This window comes from Schistocerca cancellata, chromosome 4 (assembly GCF_023864275.1).
Source record: "Schistocerca cancellata isolate TAMUIC-IGC-003103 chromosome 4, iqSchCanc2.1, whole genome shotgun sequence".
NCBI lineage: Eukaryota > Metazoa > Arthropoda > Insecta > Orthoptera > Acrididae > Schistocerca > Schistocerca cancellata.
Window position 1 is genome coordinate 581,740,699 of NC_064629.1, and position 21,578 is coordinate 581,762,276.

Below are 21,578 nucleotides of genomic sequence, written 5' to 3' on the forward strand. Positions count from 1 at the left end.
TGTGACATGTTATGGCAGCACATTATCTTCATATAAAGAAGATGAATAAAACAGTTACTTTATCCCCCGCCCCGTCCAACACCAGCTCTTCTGAAGTTCTTACAACACATCCTTTGATAATGCAATCCTCCTATTCTCAATCTCCACAAACTTATGTCCCACACATATCTTAACACCTGTCCACATTGACCCATTAATCTATAATCACACTTTCCTCTCTCCACCCTGCAGTTTCCCTCTTCCTCTGTCTCCCTTCCTCCCCCCCCCCCCCACTCCATTTTATCATATATCACAAGCAATTCTCCTGCCAGCATCACAAAATGCTCATCAGTGCCACATTACTATCCGCTTTCCTTGCTGCTTCTCTCCCCCATCATTTTCTTCACCTCTTATCTTTCCACCCAACACCACTCCTCAATGCTGGGACAGTGGTAGGGACTATAACGGCTAGATCAATTATACTTCTATGAACATGCGGGGCTGTAGCCGTCCTGGAGCTGCTGTATATTGTTATTTAAACATATTTACTGTTGGTGCAAATGGAAAATACTTAACAATAAGATCAGCATTTAATGTCTCAGCTGTGACACAGTCATCAGAAAATGAGCACAAGCTCAAATAGAATAAGGAAAGGAAAACAAATAAGCCGTGCCAAAAAAAGAGAGAGAGAGAGAGAGAGAGAGAGAGAGAGAGAGAGAGGACAGACAGACAGACAGAGACTGAGTAATTTACTGTGTGTTAAAGAAATGATAGGCACATGGGAATTGTGTTTGAAAGGGCATGAGAAGGGAGAAATTTGGTTCAGGATTCAAAGAGGCAAAAGAATTTTTGAACAGTGCAGATACTATTTGAGAAGTATTGTGTGTCAGTCACTGCACTGCATTGCATCAAGTAGTAACACATTCAAACAAAAAATACAATATTTTACTCAAAGTGTGTGTGTGACTTTTTTGTAGAATCTCTCTGTACTGTATGTATTCATTTTAAAATGTGATTAGGCTACTGTTCATTTTAAAAAGCAGCATCATAAATTAGATTTACATTCAGTAATATTATTTTTCATTGTGGTATCAAATAAGAGCTAATTACTGTTTCAATGTGCTTTGGTTATTATTATTATTATTATTATTATTATTATTATTATTATTGTTATACACTCCTGGAAATTGAAATCAGAACACCGTGAATTCATTGTCCCAGGAAGGGGAAACTTTATTGACACATTCCTGGGGTCAGATACATCACATGATCACACTGACAGAACCACAGGCACATAGACACAAGCAACAGAGCATGCACAATGTCTGCACTAGTACAGTGTATATCCACCTTTCGCAGCAATGCAGGCTGCTATTCTCCCATGGAGACGATCGTAGAGATGCTGGATGTAGTCCTGTGGAATGGCTTGCCATGCCATTTCCACCTGGCGCCTCAGTTGGACCAGCGTTCATGCTGGACGTGCAGACCGCGTGAGACGACGCTTCATCCAGTCCCAAACATGCTCAATGGGGGACAGATCCGGAGATCTTGCTGGCCAGGGTAGTTGACTTACACCTTCTAGAGCACGTTGGGTGGCACAGGATACATGCGGACGTGCATTGTCCTGTTGGAACAGCAAGTCCCCTTGCCGGTCTAGGAATGGTAGAACGATGGGTTCGATGACGGTTTGGATGTACCGTGCACTATTCAGTGTCCCCTCGACGATCACCAGTGCTGTACGGCCAGTGTAGGAGATCGCTCCCCACACCATGATGCCGGGTGTTGGCCCTGTGTGCCTCGGTCGTATGCAGTCCTGATTGTGGCGCTCACCTGCACGGCGCCAAACACGCATACGACCATCATTGGCACCAAGGCAGAAGCGACTCTCATCGCTGAAGACGACACGTCTCCATTCGTCCCTCCATTCACACCTGTCGCGACACCACTGGAGGCGGGCTGCATGATGTTGGGGCGTGAGCGGAAGACGGCCTAACAGTGTGCGGGACCGTAGCCCAGCTTCATGGAGACGGTTGCGAATGGTCCTCGCCGATACCCCAGGAGCAACAGTGTCCCTAATTTGCTGGGAAGTGGCGGTGCGGTCCCCTACGGCACTGCGTAGGATCCTACGGTCTTGGCGTGCATCCGTGCGTCGCTGCGGTCCGGTCCCAGGTCGCCGGGCACGTGCACCTTCCGCCGACCACTGGCGACAACATCGATGTACTGTGGAGACCTCACGCCCCACGTGTTGAGCAATTCGGCGGTACGTCCACCCGGCCTCCCGCATGCCCACTATACGCCCTCGCTCAAAGTCCGTCAACTGCACATACGGTTCACGTCCACGCTGTCGCGGCATGCTACCAGTGTTAAAGACTGCGATGGAGCTCCGTATGCCACGGCAAACTGGCTGACACTGACGGCGGCGGTGCACAAATGCTGCGCAGCTAGCGCCATTCGACGGCCAACACCGCGGTTCCTGGTGTGTCCGCTGTGCCGTGCGTGTGATCATTGCTTGTACAGCCCTCTCGCAGTGTCCAGAGCAAGTATGGTGGGTCTGACACACCAGTGTCAATGTGTTCTTTTTTCCATTTCCAGGAGTGTATTATTACTACTACTACTTTATGCTCCTTTGCAAGTTACTTTTTTGCAGTGTAGCAACAGTCCTGTGGTTCACACCACTCTCTGTAATGAAGATTCATTTTTATACCTATGTCAGTCTATGCGATTGTATATTGTGGTGAAAAAACATAGCAATGAAGCTGAGCCCTGAAATGAATACTGTGTCTTTTCTTTACATTCATTTGAATGTAAAACATAAAGATATTAATTGTGCTTGAATGTGAGCAGAATCAAAGTATGAGGACTTAGGAAAATAGGCAGGAATCGGCTCATTTGACCCCCTGTCAAAACGTAACTGGAGATTAAACATTGATTATAATACTGTGTCAAGGGAGTAACAGTTACATCTCTAATGCTATTCCACCAGTTATAAAATTTTGTGGTGACATCAGGGGAAAAGAAAATATGGGTGATACGGAATGCTACAGTACGGCTGGATGCTATACTTGTGTTTAAGTTACCTTATAGAGGAAGTACACAGCATTGCACTACAGCTTTAGTTATGGATTGTTTTTGAAGATGAGATGATCTGATGCATCTGGATTGAATATTGCTGAGAAGCAAACTTCGATGGCTGTATGTGCCCTGAATATCACCAGCCACATCAATAATATATAAGAAGTTATTTCTATTGTAATATTTTTTTTCTTGTGGTACATTAATAAGGGAGATGTAGTAAATGTGAGATTTATGAGAAAATTGCATGAAAGAAATTCCATGTTTGACAATCTTTTACAGCAAAAATAATTTCAAGGAAGTAGCAGGAGATAATATTGTTGCTAACAAACAAGCACAGACAATCATTGTCATACGTAGCACAAGGCAGTAATATCATCCTGGTATAGTCGTTCGTAGTTTAGTCACAGTTCAAATATTGTGCTAAAAATCAAAATAAATAAAAGATGTTATGTTTTATGCCAAACTTGAAAACATTAATAGGTATTTATTGAGTTGGTGTATAAGTTTGTAGCGTTTTTCCACAAGTTAAATAAACACAACAGATACATATAACAGAGACTTGCTTCATTAATAATATGTGACCCTTCAATATTTACAACAGTCTGCCAATGGTGGAGTAACTTCTCGATTCCGTAACTGTTGAAATCGTGAGGGTTTTGAGATGATGAACTCGTCTAGTCACGTTCGGAGTGCATTTTCGTACAGAAAGGAAGTTCCTCGAAGGTTGTTCAATAGTGCGGAAAAAGGGAAAATCTGAGGGCACAAGAGCAGGTGAATAAGGTGGATGTTCAATGACTTCTCACCCCAACTCCTGTACAGTGTTTTCTATCAGTCTAATAGAATGTGGGTGGGCATTATTGTAGAGTAGCAGTCTTCTTGATAGTTGTCCTTGGGTTGCATCTGCAAGGCTTCAGCTGTGAGGGTTACATTTTGGGGAAAGCAATTTGTAGTACATCATACCATCACTGTTCCTCCAGAAGCATAATATTACCTTTTGTGGATGCGCGCAGGTCTTTGCACTCAACCATTCCTTTCTTTTCCTTATGTTAGCATAGACACAATTTCTTGTCACCAGTAAGGATACAGGATAGGAATGGTCAGTGTTGTTCACAAGCCAGTTGAGATGCACATCCACTGATTTTTGTAATTTTGGCTCAGAGCATGTGGTACCCACACACTTGATTTTTGAACCTTCTCCATTGCATGCAAATGTCACACAATGGTCGAATTATCACAGTTTATCACATTTGTCAGTTCTCGAGTACACTGATGTGGATCATTGTGGATTAATGCGTTTAAACGATCTCCATCAAATCCCAAAGGTCTCCTCGAGTGTGGAGTCACTAATTTCAAAACAATCTTTCTTAAAATGAGAAAACCATTTTCTTGCTATGCTGTGTCCAACAGCACAATACCCGTACATGGCGCAAATTTTTCCTGCTGCCTCAGCTTGTCACCTCTCGTTGAACTTGAGCAGAAGAGGTCATAAATATTCAGATTACTCCACTTGGCACTCAATTTTCTAGTGCCCACAGCTCCACTAACTAGCTCCAATGACGATATGTAACTCAATAGCAATAGTGAACTAGAAATAAAAAATGACAATTTAAAAGTTACATGAGAAACTTTGTTTGCAGCAGGTACAGCAGTGTTTGAACTATCTTTTTGGCAGAGTTACCAGCAGAATTGATACACTTGTTGTAGAAGTCGGCTGCCTGGGAATGGACCCAGCTTGTGACAGTCATCTTCAGCTGTTCATTATTTTGAAAATGATGACTGGAGGACAGGGATGTCTTGAGGTGCAAGAGAATATGGACGCTGCTGGGAGCTAATTCAGGACTGTATTGTGACTGATCAGACAGCTCCCAGATGAACTCCCAAGAACAGTTTTTGTGAGCCAATCCATACATAATACTGGCACTGAGCATGCCACACCTCTTGTTTTGAATGTTCTGTCACAATTTCCACAATGTTTCACAGCAGTGGTCAGTATTCCCTGATTCACCTCTAGGTTGGAAGTCAATGAGCAGAACACCCTTCATGTTCTAGGACACCAATGCCATTCTCATGAGGCAGACTTATACAATACAGGAATACAAAATTCGCATTTGGGCAGTTCAGAATTGTATTAGAGAAATTTACCCTGAAGAGTGAAATTTGTAAATGGTTGCCATGGAATAATGCTTGGATTGCTGTTCGCAAAAAATTTATTTTGAATTGTGCTTTACAGCACAATGTGTTCATGAATATCAGTGTAATCTCTTAAACTGAGAGAAGTGGAAGCTGTTCTATGTTTTATTGCCATAGATAACATATGTCTTATAAACATGTATATTTTCCACCCTTTCTTCAAAGTTGTGCAAAGATTACTACATGAATTAAATTGCTGATAAGATAAATTATAAAACATTAAAATGTTATAACTTTTTTCCAGGGGTTATTGGCATGGACCAGCATTACTGAGAAAGATTCTGCACTTGGGCTGACAGGTTATTTACAAAGTCTCCCTTGGTTTTTAATGGTGGTGAAATGAAACCTACTTACGTATAACTTAACAAGTTTTTCTAAGCATGTAAATAGTGTACATAAACAAATGAGAAATATTTTAAATATGGAGAAATAAAATAAATTTATATTATTCATTATTTGTTTCAAATTGAGAATCAAAGTATACAAAGTAATAAAAATAACCAGTGTCTAAATACAAACTCAGTTCACTCTCCTGTCTGCACCTACAACGATGCATTATTTTTATTCCAACAAAGAAAGCATGTAAGGTCTGTAAAAATTCAAAAAATGTATTGCACTTCTGTTAGATTTTAAGCTTTCCCAGCATATGATTATTTTGAAATGTTCAGCCCGGTAGCATCATCCAAGTAGTGTGTTTAATATTGTCACAAACCCTGCCCCCTTGAAAAAAGAAGGAAATCTAACTTTGGTTTCTTTATATACCTTGTGTTTCTATTGGACTTCAATAGATTTGGCTACATTTGGTGGAGCTGCTCTTTATGTACTTAAAATTTTTGTACATACATATTTGCCAGATACCTACACCAAAGTCAGATGGTGCAGAAAAACGTTCTCTCCCAGCAGAATCTCAACTATACTGGTACATAGAAATTTTGGCCTTGTTCTTTACACACTTAAAGTAAATGAGCAGAAAATAATTAAAAAAAGAGCAAATATAAATATTTTTATGAAAGGTTGGAGAGGTCTTCGACAATAAGTAAAGAGAATAAATATTGGGCTATGTGCCATATTTTTATTATTCTCTTTTAAAGTAGATATGTTGACCATCAAATAAATTGGTAATGAACAAAATAGAAAATGTAATAGAAAATATGAGAGAGTCAAGAATTTATTTTGTTTCACAACATATGAGGTCTGTTCAAAAAATTCTGTAACATTCATAATTTCGCGCCAATGGTGTGTTGGAGCGAAATGTGACTGGCATCGCTGCACACGCCTGTCTCTCATGTGTAACTGCTGGAAGTTTCATTGTTGTAGGTCTGTTAATTATTGTTCACTGCAGTATTGAGTAGAACATTGTGTCACACAGTTTGCGAATTTTGAGGTGGCAGAGTTAGAGGAGCAATGCGTCTGCATTAAATTTTGGGTGAAACTCAAGAAAACCTTTACAGAGACACACCAAATGATGAAAGACGCCTATGGTGATCAGAGCTTAAGCCATACTCTGTGTTACAAATGGTTCAGGACGTCCTTTGATAGTTTTCTTTGACTTTGAAGTATTAGTTCACCATGAATTTCATGCCACAGTGACGAATTGTTAATCGATGGTACTACTCGGAAGTGTTGCGACGCCTGCATGAAAATATGGCTCTGCATCGTGATAATGCTTCTGCACGTCCATCCTTGTTCGTGTGTGACTATAACACAAAAAATGAAATCACTGTGCTGCCTCATCCTCTGTTCTCCCCGGATCTGGCCCATGTGGACTTTGGAAATAAAAAAGTTGAAAACCCCATTAAAAGAATGAAGATTTGCAGCGACAGATGAGATAAAAGAAAATTCGCAGACGGTGCTTCGTGCCTCCAGCTAGAGGTGTACCAAGACATCTTCCGTAAGTGGGAACGGCATTGGGAGTGGTGTATCAATTGTGGAGCAAAGTATTTAGGAGACCATGCACAATAAGTAAAAGGTGGGCAAAGTTCTGCAATTTTTTGAACAGACTTCTTATAATGTTGCAAAGAGTGCAGGTCCAAGACTGAGGAATAAGTGGAAGTAGAATAACATAGGCAGATTTAGATAATGTACTCGGATGGATTAACAAAAAGAGTACCATGTGTGAAGTTACAAATTTATTTGCTGTTTTTTAAGTTGTGTCTTGTACTATGAAAAAATTGCACAGGTAACGTGGAGAGTTTTGTAATTTATATTCAAATCTTCATTCCTTATTTCTTTACTATCATAACTGAAAGCAGAAAGTGCTCAGAACATTTACCACAATCAAATCAGAATAGGAATTCTCAGAAGGTTGAAAGAAGTAGTTACAAGTGAACTTCTGAATCTTTTAAGGTTGCCCTCACCGAAAAGAGCAGAGGGCAAGGAGTCAAATTGAAAAGGGGGGGGGGGGGGGGGGGGAACCTCCCATTTACAAGAAAGGAAGCAGAGAGAACCGGCTTTAAACCAACCTCTTTCTTAAATTTCTAATCACTGTCAATATAGGTCCTGCCAATGGACTGCAAAAAAAAAAACACACCAAACTCTCTACTGTTGGAAGCAGACCTTAACACCTTTCACAACTGCCACCAAAACAATTTCCACACTTTACATAATTAGTCATCCATTGCACTAGATTTTGCTTGGCAGTCTGTCCTGATGGGCTGCCACACTTGTGACTACTGGGGAACCCAATGGGCTTGTCAGTTGCCAGGTCAGCCATATAGGTTAATTAATTAACAAACCATTGACTCTCCAGCACATTATGGGTGGTTTACTAATTGCATTCACCTACTGTTATGCCCAGCATTTATCTATGTGCACTTGTTTTCCAACAAAAAATTTAAGCTATTATACAGGGTGTTACAAAAAGGTACAGCCAAACTTTCAGGAAACATTCCTCACACACAAATAAAGAAACGATGTTATGTGGACATGTGTCCGGAAACGCTTCATTTCCAAGTTAGAGCTCATTTTAGTTTCGTCCACCTACGCTCAATGGGGCACATTATCATGATTTCATACGGGATACTCTACCTGTGCTGCTAGAACATGTGCCTTCACAAGTACGACACAACATGTGGTTCATGCACGATGGAGCTTCTGCACATTTCAGTTGAAGTGTTCGTACGCTTCTCAACAACAGATTCGGTGACCGATGGATTGGTAGAGGCGGACCAATTCCTTGGCCTCCACGCTCTCCTGACCTCAACCCTCTTGACTTTCATTTATGGGGGCATTTGAAAGCTCTTGTCTACGCAACCACGGTACCAAATGTAGAGACTCTTCGTGCTCGTATTGTGGACAGCTGTGATACAATACACCATTCTCCAGGGCTGCATCAGCGCATCAGGGATTCCATGCGACGGAGGGTGGATGCATGTATCCTCGCTAACGGAGTACATTTTGAACATTTCCTCTAACAGAGTGTTTGAAGTCACGCTGGTGCGTTCTGTTGCTGTGTGTTTCCATTCCATGATTAATGTGATTTGAAGAGAAGTAATAAAATGAGCTCTAACATGGAAAGTAAGCGTTTCCGGACACATGTCCACATAACATATTTTCTTTCTTTGTGTGTGAGGAATGTTTCCTGAAAGTTTGGCTGTACCTTTTTGTAACACCCTGTATGTATCGTTTGCAGCAGAAGTAAAAGTTTTTCTTATTTGAGTAAAACACCATTTACTTAAAGCAAAAGCCTGCTCTGTTTTACTGACAGCTCTATCTTTGCTGTACATTTTTTAAAAAATTGAGGCAACACTGAATATTATGGGCAGTTCCATAATGGTAACTTTTCTCTTTGGATTTATTTCATATACTTGATATTGGAAAAAAACACTTCTAGTGTTCATAAATGCATTAATGAATCATAAACTTGAATGGCAGTTACCAAATTGAAAGTGCTGTCCATACATTAGCTTTTGACAATTTCACATATTAAGAAAAAGTGCCATTTTAGTTATGTTTTATATCTATAAGTTGGAGAAACATTTTTCCATCTTTTTTGCTGTAACTGCTCTGTAAATATGTTACCAATTAAGTAAATAATAGTTACCACTTAAAAAAAAAAGTTGCATATATGGTGGTCTAGTGAGGTGTCCCAAAGTGTTGCACTTAAGTTGCTAGATTGACAGATGAAACAGGATGAGACAACTCTTCATGATGATCTCTCTCACATTGAAAGTTACCATGACTTTGTTTGAATTACAGAAGAAGACATGTCAAGGTGAACCATATCTGGAGTACAGGTACTTATCACATGAGTGTAATGTCATTATTTATCTATAACGGCAGTTTCTTAGAAAGAATTTCTAATTGTATATGAAGAAAAGAAGACCTTTGAACTGTCTGTACCAAATTTTTCAGTGAAGTCATTTATCTTGCACCACTGCAACAAATAAAATGCGAACAACTGGGCACAGCACAAGCTATCTTGTAGAAACTGTAAAACATGATCATCATACAACACCAAACTGAATGTGGATAATTCACAGATCCCTACATGCAGTGTTGCTATCCGATGCCTGTCCTTTGTCCAGGGGAGAAAAAGAAGGTGATAGGTCTTACATTTCTATCATACTTGCCATAATTTGTATGTTGTTAAGTGAGCATGAACAGTTTTCAGATCAGTACAGTAATTTAGAAATTTTTGTCTTTAATTAGATTGTATTTTAATTCATTTTTCACTTATTTTAGAGTTACAGTTTTTGAGAATTTAATTTAAAATGGAATCCTTTGCTTACTGTCTTAAAGATGCGTTACTGGAATGAAACTTTAAAATAAAAATACAAACAAATAGACAAAAGAAAATCTACGTATCATGTGACAGCAAAAATTCAAGGGTTATTTAAAATACAAAGCTACAAAACATACAAATATTTCTGAAGAGTGAGACTTTCATATTGACTTGAGACTCAGGTAGAACACATGTTAGACACTTTTCCAATGTTGTGGAGGTCATTCCCTTGATCTCACACCGATGTCATCATGGCCTCACTGAGCCTCACTGTTTTCAGCAACAATCTTTCCACCCAATTATTTCTAGATCTACGGTAACACTTGAAAGTAATATGGTATTATATACACTAATGAGCCAAAACATTTAGACCATCTGCTTAATAACATGATGGTCCACCTTCTGAACAGAATACAAAAGTGATTCTGTGTGGCATGGATTCAACTAGCCCTTGGTAGGTTTCCAGACGCATGTGCACCAGATGTCTATGCACAGGTCACGCAGTTCCTGTAAATAATGGGCTAGCGGTTTATGGGCACGTGGAGTGAGCATCTGATACTGTTACAGATGTACTCCATTGAGTTCGGATCAGCCAAATTTGGTGGAAAAGACATCAACATGATTTTATTACCATGCACCACAAACCAATGTAGCACAATTCTGGCTTCATGAAACGGATAGTTATCCTGCTTGGAAGGCCAGCACTGTCGGAGAAAGCATGAAGCCTGAGGGGATGCAGGTGGTCTGTAAGAATGATTACGTTGTCCACAGATGTTGTGGTACCTTTATTACTACATGTCCTTTGGATTCCCAGGTGGATGTACCCCATAGTACAATATTGCCACCATCACCTTGCATCTAAGGCAGAATGCATGCTGTATCCCAACTTGACTATTGACCTGCTGTATCAAGAAACAAGATTCTTCCAACCAGGTGACACATTTCCATTAACCATTCTCAATGATCCTGTGCCCACTTGCAGCTACATGTGGAACATGTAGGGCTCACTTGCTGTGGAGCCTGATGTTTATCAATGTGGACTGATCAGTGTGCTCCAAAGACTTGTGACTGCACCAGCATTGATTCTGTTGTCAATTTGCCAGAAACTGTCATTTATCCTGCTTTACAAAGTGGGAAAGCCTCTGACCTTCACATTCTGTCATGAGGTGTGGCCATCCAACATCTTGTTGTCTATTCATGGTTTCACTGTTCTTCAACTACTTTCCTCAATCACTCACAACAGCAGCACATGAACAGTTGAGCAGCTTTGCTATTTCAGATGGTTATTCATTGGCCTTCAGTCATAACAATCTGCTGTTTACCAAAGTCATTTGTGTCAATGGATTCCCCCATCTGTGGTCTATATTGTCACTAGAATGATTCCCTATTCATCTCTGCTCCGCTTATATACTTTTGTTACTGCGTCACACATCTGCAATGCCCTCAGGTGGCATTCGACCTTGTGGTGGGCAGTGGTCATAATGTGTTGGCTCTGCAATGTTTAGTTGTTTGATACATGCATCAAAGCTTTATTGCCACTTGCTCTTAATTCAGTCTGTCTACAGCTGTTTCAAGTTCTAAATTTTTTGATTCTTCAGGGAACGGTTTATTAACTTCACTGCTGAATTAAAACTGTGTTCAGGACTGGGACTCAAAACCAGCTCCTTAGCTTTCAAAGACAGTGCCCCTGGTATAAATCATTACCTGGCCTCACAACTTTAATTTTAACAATAAGCCTCCCTCCCCCCAATCTTTCGAAATTTCACAGAAGCTTTCCTGCAGTCCTGCTGGAGAGTGCTCTTGTTGAGTTTGGAAAATCGGAGGAATTCACTGGCAGTATTGAAGCTGTGATAGCACAGTCAGCAAGAGTATTGCTCATGAAAGGCAAAGGCCCAGTTTAAGTCTCTGTCCAGCGCACAGTTTTGATCTGTAAAGAACTTTCTCAACAGTGCATACTCCAGTGTGGAGTCAAAGGTTCATTCAAGTTCACTATTGTCTGAATGACTGTTGACTTAGATATTTTTCCATCTTTCACAATCACCCAACACACTTTCGTCTGTGTTGTGTCTTAGCAGATGTTGTTTCTCCACTTTCCCTGTATGCAGTATACATCTTCAACATGGTGCCTCTTGAAGCACACTTCAGCTACCTTGGTTACAAAAGCACCCACCACATGAGCACAACAATTTGCCCACATTTGAATTCACTTGGCTCCAACCTAATGCACTAACAACTACGCAGAACACTGTTCTGGCCATGACTGACACTTGCAACAGGTTTCATTCATGATCAAATACGACAGCACCGCTTGCAGGCGTGGCCAGCATCTGCATTTATGTTCAAACAAGCATTTCTGTGGTATTTCCTTAGTTTTGCCCAACCCCTGTATTTCACACTTCTTATTATTTGAAATCACCTTTTGAGCTCAAAAGTGCTTCAATAAAGGCATGACAAATTGTGGCACATGACGCATGTAGTAGGGGAAATGGCAGTGCAGGTATTGAGCAAGAAGATTGCGCAGGGGTCTAATTCGAGGGTGTTACAATAGGGGAAAGAAGGTACCATGTTCTAGGTATCACCCCTACTTTATCACTGATACTGTAAGGAAAGTTCTGGCAGAAAGTGAATAGTTTAGGTGTAAAGGAGACAACTCACCAAATAGAAGAATAGTTGAGGCTTTGGTAGGCACAAATAAAAAGGAAAAAAAGTAGTATTTTTGTGTGCCTGTCAACAAATTGACGCTTTTACTATTCAGTGAGTTGTCTGCTTTATTCCTGAATTATCAAATTTATCAATAATTGGTCATAATTCGTATCTTTCCAAATGAAGGATATTCTCTCTCTCTCTCTCTCTCTGGTATAGAAGAACCTGGGTTATTCTCTCTCTCTCTCTCTCTCTCTCTCTCTCTCTCTCTCTCTCTCTCTGGTATAGAAGAACCTGGGTTCAGTTCCCAGTACATCCTCAGATTTTTTTCTGAGGTAGGGGGTCTGGAACATGATATACACAGTCTTGTGAGGCTGAAAGAGGAGCTCCTTAAGTACAGAAGCTGCAGCAGCGTCATGCTTCGGCTACTGGAAATAACAGAGTGTGAAGTGTACAAATTAGTATTATATTTTTTAATTACTGAACCAGGTAGCACACTGCCTTTGCTCTAAAGTTGACAAGACATCTCTTAGTTTGAGTGCTCTAAGCCCTCTCTTGTAATCATTATGATCCTACAATAAGTGTGGCAATTTTGCAACAATCCTAAGGCAATGAGACCATGTGCATTCTAAACAGAGGATTACCTAGAGAAATTATGTGGTGTAGACATACCAGTTTTGAAACAGGGATGGAATGAGTATGCTCCTTGGACACTTGTCAGCTTTCAGATTAACTTTAGATATGGCAAATTATGAAAAGTTCCGCATGTTGCCTAGAATTATTAAACAGGTATTAATGACAGTTAGGCTCAGTACCACAAACACATATGTGTTTGTCATTGCACGTAAGCAGGGTTACAGACATGGGAGGAGGAGGTAACATACCGATGGGTATTAGTACACAAGGAAATAATGTGAAATGAGACAACTGACAATAATGCAAAAACAGTCTGTCAGGAAAACATTTCTGCACACTGTAATGTTCCTCCTGAAGGTTGTGTACAATAAGTAATACGTAGGATAATGGCGAACCAAACATTGTGGTCGTTAGAGTTAACAGTTCAGTCATGGCCAACCTCTGTATTTGAGGAAGACAAAGTGTTGAATATCTGCTCTACTTTTGGGTTAATTTTCTGCACCACCTTCAATTTTATATAAAGCTTCTGGCTTGTCAGAAGGCTTTACTTTATTTGAATTTATGCTAGGAAAAAAAGAAGAAGAAGAAGAAGAAGAAGCTTCGAGCAATCTGGAGGCTTTCTCTTACAATCATTGATTGTGGTGGGCAACTATTTTTAATGATTTCCTATCCTTCTTTTATTCTCTTCTAAATTACTAATGTTTGTTCTTTACACCCTCCATTTCCTTTAACAAATTTGCAATTTCAATTTTGTCTAATTTTCTTTTTAATTAATTGTTATTACTTTGATATTTCTTTGCTGAAAACAATACTTGCTTGAATAATGGAAATTTTTGTTGTTGTTTTTGACGAGTTTATAAAGTTCTCTGTAACTGCATTATAAATAAATAAATATACTTATAGTTTATTTGATCAAATTAGCCAGGCAATACAAGGAATTACTTATAAATTGCAAAGTTTATTCATTATAACACAACTAGCTGGCAGCCTAATCAAGTGTTCCTTACAATTCATGAATAAATAATTGAAGAGTTGAGTCTTCAATATACAGTAGATGTCCAATAGTCCAGACTGGTGCCAGATTGCCAAAAATGCTGGACTACTGGTCAGTACTTCTTACAAGCTATACAGTGAAATCAGCTGTAACACGACGTTCAGCAGTAAAATGTTGAGTAGCAGAATCACTTGGTTAATAACTTTAGCTCAAAATTAGGCCAGTACCAAATTTGTATTCAACACATTTAGTTTACATACATGTACTGTACAATATTTTAGTGTGACTTATTCAAGATTTTTATACCTCTTTGTTTTAGAGATAATTTCTAATTGTGTGTAAATCAATAAGTTGAGAGGCATTATATTCAGCAAAAGCAATGAATTTATTTAGGACGCTATGGCTTCTGCCCAGGTGATTCTCTCTCTTTCTTTCATGTCACACTCTTAAAATCTGTGTGTAGGTTGAGGGTTTACTATACTTTGGATATTGTTCATCAGTTAGCTCCTGCTTGATAACTTCACTGCTATCCACTTGTTGCCACTCCACAACTTCCTTTTCAGATACATTTTCCAAAGAATTGTTGTTGGTTACATTTCTTACCACATCCAAAACTTCAGACACTGATTCAGGATGCTGTTTTTCTTCAGCAGTCTGTGGTGTAAGATGAAATTGAGGATCTGTAGTTGAACAAAGTTTTCTCCAGCACCGTTGTAAAGTAGCTTTTTGTACTTGAGCCCACGGCGGTGTGGCAGCATGGATGACATTTTGTACATTCAACTTTTTTTGAAAGGCAGTTACATCACATCCAGTGTTTATCAGGCTGTGAATGAAAGAGCTCTTATAAAAACATTTAAAGTTCTAGATTATCCTTTGATCCATTGGTTGAATCGGTAACACAACATTAGGTGGAAGAAGTGTAGCAAATATGTTTCCAGTAACTAACTCAGCTACTGATGGATGTGCTTTACAGTTACCCAAAAGAAGGATGGCAGTGCTGTCTTCTGGTAGACCATGGTTTTTTAAGTTTTCATTGACTTGTGGAACAAAATGATGGAAAAATCACTTTTTGAAAAGTGTTGCGGTCATCCACACATTCAATGAGTGTCATAATGAACAGGCAAGTACATGACATTGTTAAATGCCTGAGGCTTTCTGCATTTACCAATTACAAAAGGAGTTATTCAGTGGCTTGCAGACGCATTAGCACATATCAAAACTGTCAATCTTTCTTTAATTCCTGTAGCTGCCTTTTCACCTCTCTGGCTAGAGTAGATGTTGGTAAGCACCGTCACAGTAAGCCTGTTTCGTTGGCATTGTAAATCTGATTTATTTATTTAATTATTTATATACACGGCTAGTTCCGTAGTACCAGACTGAGGAGCAAATCTCCAAGGTCAGTACACGAAATTACAACATAAAAGTAATAACAGATAAAAATAAAATGTGTATGAATCCAAAAAAAGGCAAGCCATTAGATTATTATCTGTGATTATTTCTTCAAACTTGTCTTTGTATTTTTCTGCTAAGACTTGGTCTGTTGAAACTGTTTCTCCAGCTACATGAAATCCTCGAATCCCATGACGAAACTTAAAAGTTTCCGAGCCAACCACCAGCAAAACTGCATTCACTTTCTGCAACACCTCAATCTTGTCCAAATTTCTCTGCCTTTTTAATAACCATTGGACCTGTTACACACTTTTCTTTGGAGTGTACTGCAATGAACCATTAGTACAATACGCTGTCTAATTATTCGCATTGTTATTGACTGAGAAGCCAGTTTCATTAGTTCATCTTTATAGTTGATGAACCAATATTAAATTCAGCCATCAAAATACTTCTGTTCTCGCCTTTCTCCAGGCATTTGATGATTTCCAGTTTCTGATTGATGGTCAGAGTAATGTGCTTACGTTCCTCTCCTGATTTAGAACTTGAAAAAGTTTCAGTTTTGAAAACATTTGTCATTGCTTAAATGTCAATAAAACTTCCACAAGTCACTTTGATATCTCCATTCAGATACAGATCCCAGTTCACAAGAAAAAAATTACGAAAACCACTTTCAACCAAAACAATGAACTGAACCTGCGTGGTGACAGCCGAGATCAGCTGAAAAGTCTGAACACTTCCAATTGTGTCTAACAGTAGCATACACAGTGGACACTTCAGAGTGGTTCCAGACCTGGGATGCTGTGGACCATCAGATGTTCTTGACTATTGGCAGTCTACTGTGTATCAACACACTTAAGAGCTGCTCTATGGCTTCACACATGGAATATTTCCAAGTTGCAATGTAAACTGGACTTGCAAAATAATCTGTCATGAAGTTTGCACTACACAACCATTCGCTGCCTAGAAAGCAAGTTAAACACAAATTTTACAATCTCTCATTTTGAAGACCAAGATCTTCATTCTTTAGAGTCTAAACACCCTATCCCTAAAGTTTTTCTTGCCCTGCATCTCGACATCCAAGTCAAGCTTGCTATGCTTCCCCTACTACTTCTTTTAGCTTGCTTTCCTTTGGCTGTCCCTGTCATTTCTTCCATACTTACTGCTCCTTAATAATAATACAGCTTTTGAATCAATCCATCACAATTAATAAAAAGAATTTCACAAAATGTCATGCTCAAATATGAAACACAGTGTATCTGAATGAATTACTTCTCATAAATTATTATGTTATCATAAATATACTATTGCTAACCCAATACATAATCAACCAGCACATTTTCAATATTAAGTAAGGAAACGGGAAGTAAGAAATAAAGGGACCAGTTTTGCATACTACGGCATGTGCATCGAACATTTGTAAATTTGCTTTTGAGGAAATCCCACGTCAGTCTCTAGTAATAAAAGAAGCTCCTGTGTACCAGTGAAGAGAGGCAGATAGTTATGTAGATAGACTCTCCCACATTTGACTAAGCTCAGCTGCCTGCTTGCTCATGCCGCTAAGTATCTTTTGCACTCTAAATTGGATACCAGAGCGTATTTTCCAGAATAGCACCCCCTTCTGCATTTTGAGCTGGAGATGCACACAGAAATGTCCCATCCTCCAATATTTCTAAAGAAAAAGACCATAAAAGCTTTATGAGCCAGTCTGTCAGCTCAAAGCTTAAGTTTGTTCACATCTGGTAGGTCTCCAATGACCATCTGCATGGCTTGGAATGTCTGTCCAAATTAGTCAAACATGTTAACTTCTCAGAGCTGGCGTTCACATCATGTACATGATGATGTGGACATCTTTGACTGTGACATTATTTATCTATGCAACCCACTATTGCCATTTCTGCCATATGGCCACTACCAAGTGTTATAACTGTACTTTGGCACATGCCAAAACATAAAAGACACTGGATATGTCATCGTCACATCTCACTCAAAACGTGGATTTGATGATGTGTACATTTCTGATATTTTTTTGGTATTTGCTAAAGCAAAGTTACACCACTTGGTAATGGCTGAAAGTGCAACAGCAGAGTGTACAAAATAATAATAATTTTATTGTCAAATGTGACCATGATGTCATTTACAAGACTCAGAACATACATAGTTCTCAACAATGAAAGTTTTAGGTCAAGTCAAGCCAGATGCAGGCATACTGTAATCTCTCAAGCTGTGCTAGCAGGAGGCAACTAAATTGAAGCTTCAGAGTGAGGTAGGAGCTTACCACAGCCAACTGAATCATTGTTAGTAAAGCACTGTGGTGTTCAAACAAATATTACGATAGGAGCAGCTGTACCTCTGCATTCCAGATCTGACCTAATCATCCAACCCTTAGTTTAATTACTTAGATATGAACAACTTGGCAGAATTTAAATGTGACGATTTGCGAAATACAAATTATGCTCGAGTCAAGTACATGAAAAATTCGACATGAATGTGAACTAATACCACAATTTGGTTATATTTATAGAAGAAACCTAACTACTAAGCTAGTACTAACATGTTAATTCATGTACATGCAGTGTTCACAAGAAATGTCGAGTACGTCTTGTGCATAACTAGACTCAATGTAACAAGTCCAAACTGAGTGTGCCAGGCCAGGACTGTAACCTGGATTCCAGACTTTTGTGTGCACAGGGCTGCCAATTGTGCTATCTAAGGACACATTACAGGTCGAAAAAGTCTCAACTTGTCACAGACTTCTCCCCTTTCCTTCCAAACTCTGCAAAGACACTCTTAGAATTTGGAAGCCTATGGTACACTGCAGTCTTAAGTCAGTCCATAAGGCATGCTCGAATGTCATCACTGATAACACAGTTTTAACTTACCATATGCAATAAAAGCAGTGTATACCTGCCGGCCGTGGTGGCCAAGCGGTTAAAGGCGCTACAGTCTGGAACCGCGCGGCCGCTACGGTCGCAGGTTCGAATCCTGCCTCGGGCATGGATGTGTGTGATGTCCTTAGGTTAGTTAGGTTTAAGTAGTTCTAAGTTCTAGGGGACTGATGACCTCAGAAGTTAAGTCCCATAGTGCTTAGAGCCATTTGACCAGCCAGCCAGTGTATACCATGCACAACGTGTGTTCATTCCCAGTAGATATGTACAATAAAAAATAATTTAATGTTACAAAGATCATTAAGAATTAGGTCAGTATGGTTACTTACTTATTTTAGACCCAGTTTCTCCAATGCTAGGAAGCATATCGGGCAAGAAGTTTCCTCCAGTGAACTCTTATCAGCTGCCAGGTTTTTAGCTTCCTCCTAGGTCATATTCATCAAATTATGTATTTTATATATGCATATTATTGTATAAAAGTTCTTGGAATCTGTGTCAAGCAGGAGGTGGTCGTCATGAGTCATTGGCAGCTATCCTCCTTCACCTCTTCTTCCATCCCCTCAAGTATTTTATTCCTTAGGTGATCTACCAGTGTCTCAAATTATTACAATCTTCTTAGTATATGTTACCTGCTTTGAAGTCATTTGAGCCTGACCAAATACCTCCATTTTTTTTACACTGGGCACTAATTTATGTCCACTGCTTGTTGACAACTTAGTTCTGCATGCATGTTTCATACAAGATGATCATGAAAAATTAAAATCCCCACAGAATATCCAAGTACATAAAAAATATACATATTATTGGAGCATTCTTGCAATTAGTTCTTTAATACATGCAAAATGATGATTCAAGAGTTTTATTCATATAAAATCTGTTTTTATTCTTGTTCTTTTTCTTACTATTATTCCTATTATATTAAATATAAACAGGAAGTAAAACCAACAGGTTTTATGATAAGGCACACATAGCATGTTTATCCACAATATTATATCAATGAATGATATATAGATATAAAATTGAGAATACTGATGTAATTTTCATACAATCAATGCTTTAAAAAGGCATGTACTGAAAATATGAATACTTTAATAATCAGTCTTACTCAACAAGCCATATAAAAATATAGTTTTAACTTTATAGAAAATAAATAGTACATTTAGAGTGTTGTTCCATCCTTGATTTAAGTCTTTAAACTTTATTACTACAGGTACCAATATATTCAGGTGTGTTTATGAAGCACTCATGATTAAGTAGTTCTTTTGCTGTAGGCCGCAGTTCTGGTTTTATCTGCAGACACTTGTGTGCAACATTTTTAAGTAACATGCCAAGAGTATGAGGAATGAATGGAGGTTCCTTGCTTGAGGCTATCTGTAAATTAGAGAAAATGGGACAAATGTAATGAAAGTTGAAGAGACGGGTGAATTACTAAAACAACTTATTACTTAAGTAGTGTGTGTGCTACAGAACTTTAGATAATATATATGGTATGTTGGGTGGAAGAGAGTGCAGATGATACTTCTGCAGTACAGGTACTTTGAACAATTTCAGTATGTCTTTTTGGCATCTCGCATCCTATATAAAATGTTATTTTGGCAAGAATATCAGTTTGATGTAGAAAACAGCCAAAGGTAGAAAATTAAGTTCTTTTTATTTAACTGATGACCAGTTTTGTGTATCAGAACTCTTTATCGAATTATCCAAACAGGAAAATTGGTGTATTATGTGATAGCACACATACCATGTTAATATTGTACATACTTGAGTCTGCATAAAGTTTTCAGTGACAATTGGCATGACAAACATGCAAAGGTCACAACTTAAATAAAAGTAACTGAATTTTGTAACTTTGTTTTCTATGTCAAACTGGTTAACACAAGTTGCTCTCCTGTTACTAACCCAGCCAGTTAACTCATCTTCCCAGTATTCATGACACCTCTTGTTTTTAAAAATTAAAAAACCCGAGCTTAATGACTGTTACCCAGAAACTAAGGACAGGATTCAATGGATGTTGCAGGTTAATATCACTTCCACGCTATTGCATATAGTGTTACTTTCAAGAGTAGAAAATGAAGCACCAGCCTGAGAGATTTATATAAGGGAACCACTTTCATTTGCACTCGAGTTCCCAGTAATACATATGGCAAATAAATAGTTACATATACTGTACCTTTAAAACTTTATTAGTTACTGGACAAAAAATGTCACCCCTCTTATAACAACATATTAGTCACTTTGGTATAACTTCTATTCATTCTAAGCATTCCAAAATGCTATGTGACACACTGTTACTGATGTAAGCCATCGTGTATTTGTGTCAGCTGGTTGTATGGAAACAGTACAGCAAGATGGACTGACATTGGGACATGACAAAATGGCAGAAAGGTTCAATCGTGTTTGGACACAAGCCTGCTAACTGCGTGAATCAAACTGTCCAATTTGTTGGTGTACCACTAAGGACTGTCCAGTGTGTTTACGAGCAATCGTGTACCACTCGTAGCCATATTAACACAGTGTAAGAACAGTGGTTGTAAAAAGATTCCATTCGACAGTGATTAGAGATGAGTGTCACACTTTGTCAATGACAACTGGTTTCAAACCCAATACAAATTGCTACTGCCAGTGAATCCAAGATATACAGTTTCTGAGTGAACAATCTGAAGGGAACTTACTGCCTCAATGAATATCTGGAATCAGACACTTCACACAGAGCCACTGATCACCGTGGCACATAAAGCTGCGTATCTTCAATAGGCAAACAACACAGAAAATTAACAGCAGCTGACCGGAGATGTGTAGTGTTGACCAGCAAATTCCAATTTTGCCTCTTTTCAAATGATACAAGGTGTCACGTGCACTGAACGTTCAATAAGATGTTTAACCTGTACTGTGTGGATGGTGTAGTTCAGGCCGAAGATGGTTCTGTGATGTTCAGGTTACTGTCAACACAAACGGGGATAACTATTTCAACATTCTTGGTGACCAAGTGTTGTACTTTCTTCTACATCTTCACAGTGAATGTGCTGTGGACACTTCTGATCACAGAGTTGTGCGCATACTTTCC

The 21,578-nt window shown here is 39.0% G+C and overlaps 2 protein-coding genes across 4 annotated transcripts in view; one reads left to right on the forward strand and one right to left on the reverse strand.

Moving 5' to 3' along the window:
• Positions 1-5,696, forward strand: part of LOC126184761 (sulfide:quinone oxidoreductase, mitochondrial) — a 101,334-nt gene extending 95,638 nt beyond the window's left edge. For both annotated transcript variants that reach the window (XM_049927307.1, XM_049927308.1), the window contains one exon: positions 5,489-5,696. In XM_049927307.1, coding sequence (XP_049783264.1) covers positions 5,489-5,540 — 52 coding nt within the window. In that variant the 3' untranslated portion in view covers positions 5,541-5,696. The remainder of the gene's footprint in view (positions 1-5,488) is intronic.
• Positions 5,697-19,404: 13,708 nt separating this feature from the next.
• LOC126184218 (mitogen-activated protein kinase kinase kinase 1-like) overlaps positions 19,405-21,578 on the reverse strand; it is a 179,741-nt gene continuing 177,567 nt past the window's right edge. For both annotated transcript variants that reach the window (XM_049926586.1, XM_049926585.1), the window contains one exon: positions 19,405-19,885. In XM_049926586.1, the coding sequence (XP_049782543.1) occupies positions 19,706-19,885 (180 nt within the window). In that variant the 3' untranslated portion in view covers positions 19,405-19,705. The remainder of the gene's footprint in view (positions 19,886-21,578) is intronic.